The 1,410-nt window shown below is 54.3% G+C and overlaps 1 protein-coding gene across 1 annotated transcript; it reads right to left on the bottom strand.

The window, feature by feature from the left end:
• Nucleotides 1-276: 276 nt before the first annotated feature.
• EMH_0086530 (uncharacterized protein) lies at nucleotides 277-1,248 on the bottom strand (the record flags this gene model as incomplete). Its single annotated transcript, XM_013501042.1, has 3 exons — nucleotides 277-509; nucleotides 882-965; nucleotides 1,191-1,248. 3 exons carry the CDS (start codon nucleotides 1,246-1,248, stop codon nucleotides 277-279), a joined length of 375 nt encoding a protein of 124 aa, XP_013356496.1.
• Nucleotides 1,249-1,410: the final 162 nt, after the last annotated feature.

Below are 1,410 nucleotides of genomic sequence, written 5' to 3'. Positions count from 1 at the left end.
CTCCGTTTCGCAGACCAACGACATCCAACAATGTTAAAGACGTACGTGAATCACCGGATAAGCGCAAACCGAAGCCACACAAGCCGTTTGTACCTGCACAGGAAATTGACGTGCCGTTATGACTGTGCAGTCGCCTGCCAAGCTCAAACGTTTGTCGATCACAGACATCTGGATTGCATCCACACACAGGGCGAACAACTCAAGGCACCCCGCCTGAAATCAGATACAACAGAGGCCTGCGCTCACGGCTGCGCCTGATCTTGCGTTGCCAAGATCCTAGATGATGCGTTGCGGATTCAGCCTCGTTTTGTCCAGGCCCCATAAGCGTTCAACAACGTTTGTCAGCTTGGTGCACCGTCGACCCCTGTCGAACACTGACGCCTCTGCTTCGTCGAAGAACTCTGCTTTGTCGCAGAGCAACGCCCCGCATACATAGCCACCAGCCTGCCGTCGATACTGTTGACTACTTGACACCAAGGGGGCGCTGCTGCTTCCAACCACGTAGTGCGCTGCACACGCAGTGCCTATCGAATTCACGGAGAACAGTTATCCTGTCCAGTCTGTCTCGCAAACGTATTAACCATCGACAGTGCGCACCGCCCCAGCAAACAGCACAGAAGAGCACGCCGAAAGCAAAATGGATTCCCACGTCTTCTCACACGCTTACTCCATGCATCTCAGCGCATGCAGATGCGCACCCTTGACTTCCATCGGAAGCCTTCAAATGTAAACGGAGCCATGCGAGCACCCACCCCACCCAACGGGTTTGCTCCCAATGCATACTGCCTGTGCACAAAACAGACGATGTCGCAAAACCAAAAAAGGCTCCACAGCTTCACTGCCGTACTCCCAAGCAAACTGCACAACGCCACCAACCTCACTCACTCCGATCCGCTTGAGAACCGCCATGTGCTGCCTATATGCGCCTACCAAACAACCGATCTGCCTCCACCCAAGGCGACCCGCTGAAACGCAACCGTAGTGTCAACTTCAAAACGATGCTGCCGCCTGCAGCGGAACGCATGTGGGAGCGTCTCCTTTTCGCAGACCAACGACAGCCAACAATGTCGTCGGTCTGCGAAAAGGAGACGCTTCCAGTGACATGCAATAATGTTAAAGACGTACGGGAATCACCGGCTAATCGCAAACCGAAGCCATGCAACCCGTTTGTACCTGCACAGGAAATTGACTTGCCGTTATGGCTGTGCAGTCGCCTGCCAAACTCGAACGATTGTCGATCACAGACATCTGGATTGCATCCACACCCAGCGCGAACAACTCAAGGCACCCCGCCTGAAATCAGAAACAACAGAGGCCTGCGCTCAAGCCTGCGCCTGATCTTGCGTGCAGTGCGGATTCACGTTTGTTTTGTCCAGGCCCGATACGCGTTCAACAACGTTTGTGGGCTTG

Source organism: Eimeria mitis, genomic scaffold (assembly GCF_000499745.2).
Source record: "Eimeria mitis Houghton genomic scaffold, Emh_scaff6213, whole genome shotgun sequence".
Lineage (NCBI taxonomy): Eukaryota > Apicomplexa > Conoidasida > Eucoccidiorida > Eimeriidae > Eimeria > Eimeria mitis.
This window is presented reverse-complemented; position numbering and strand designations above follow the sequence as displayed.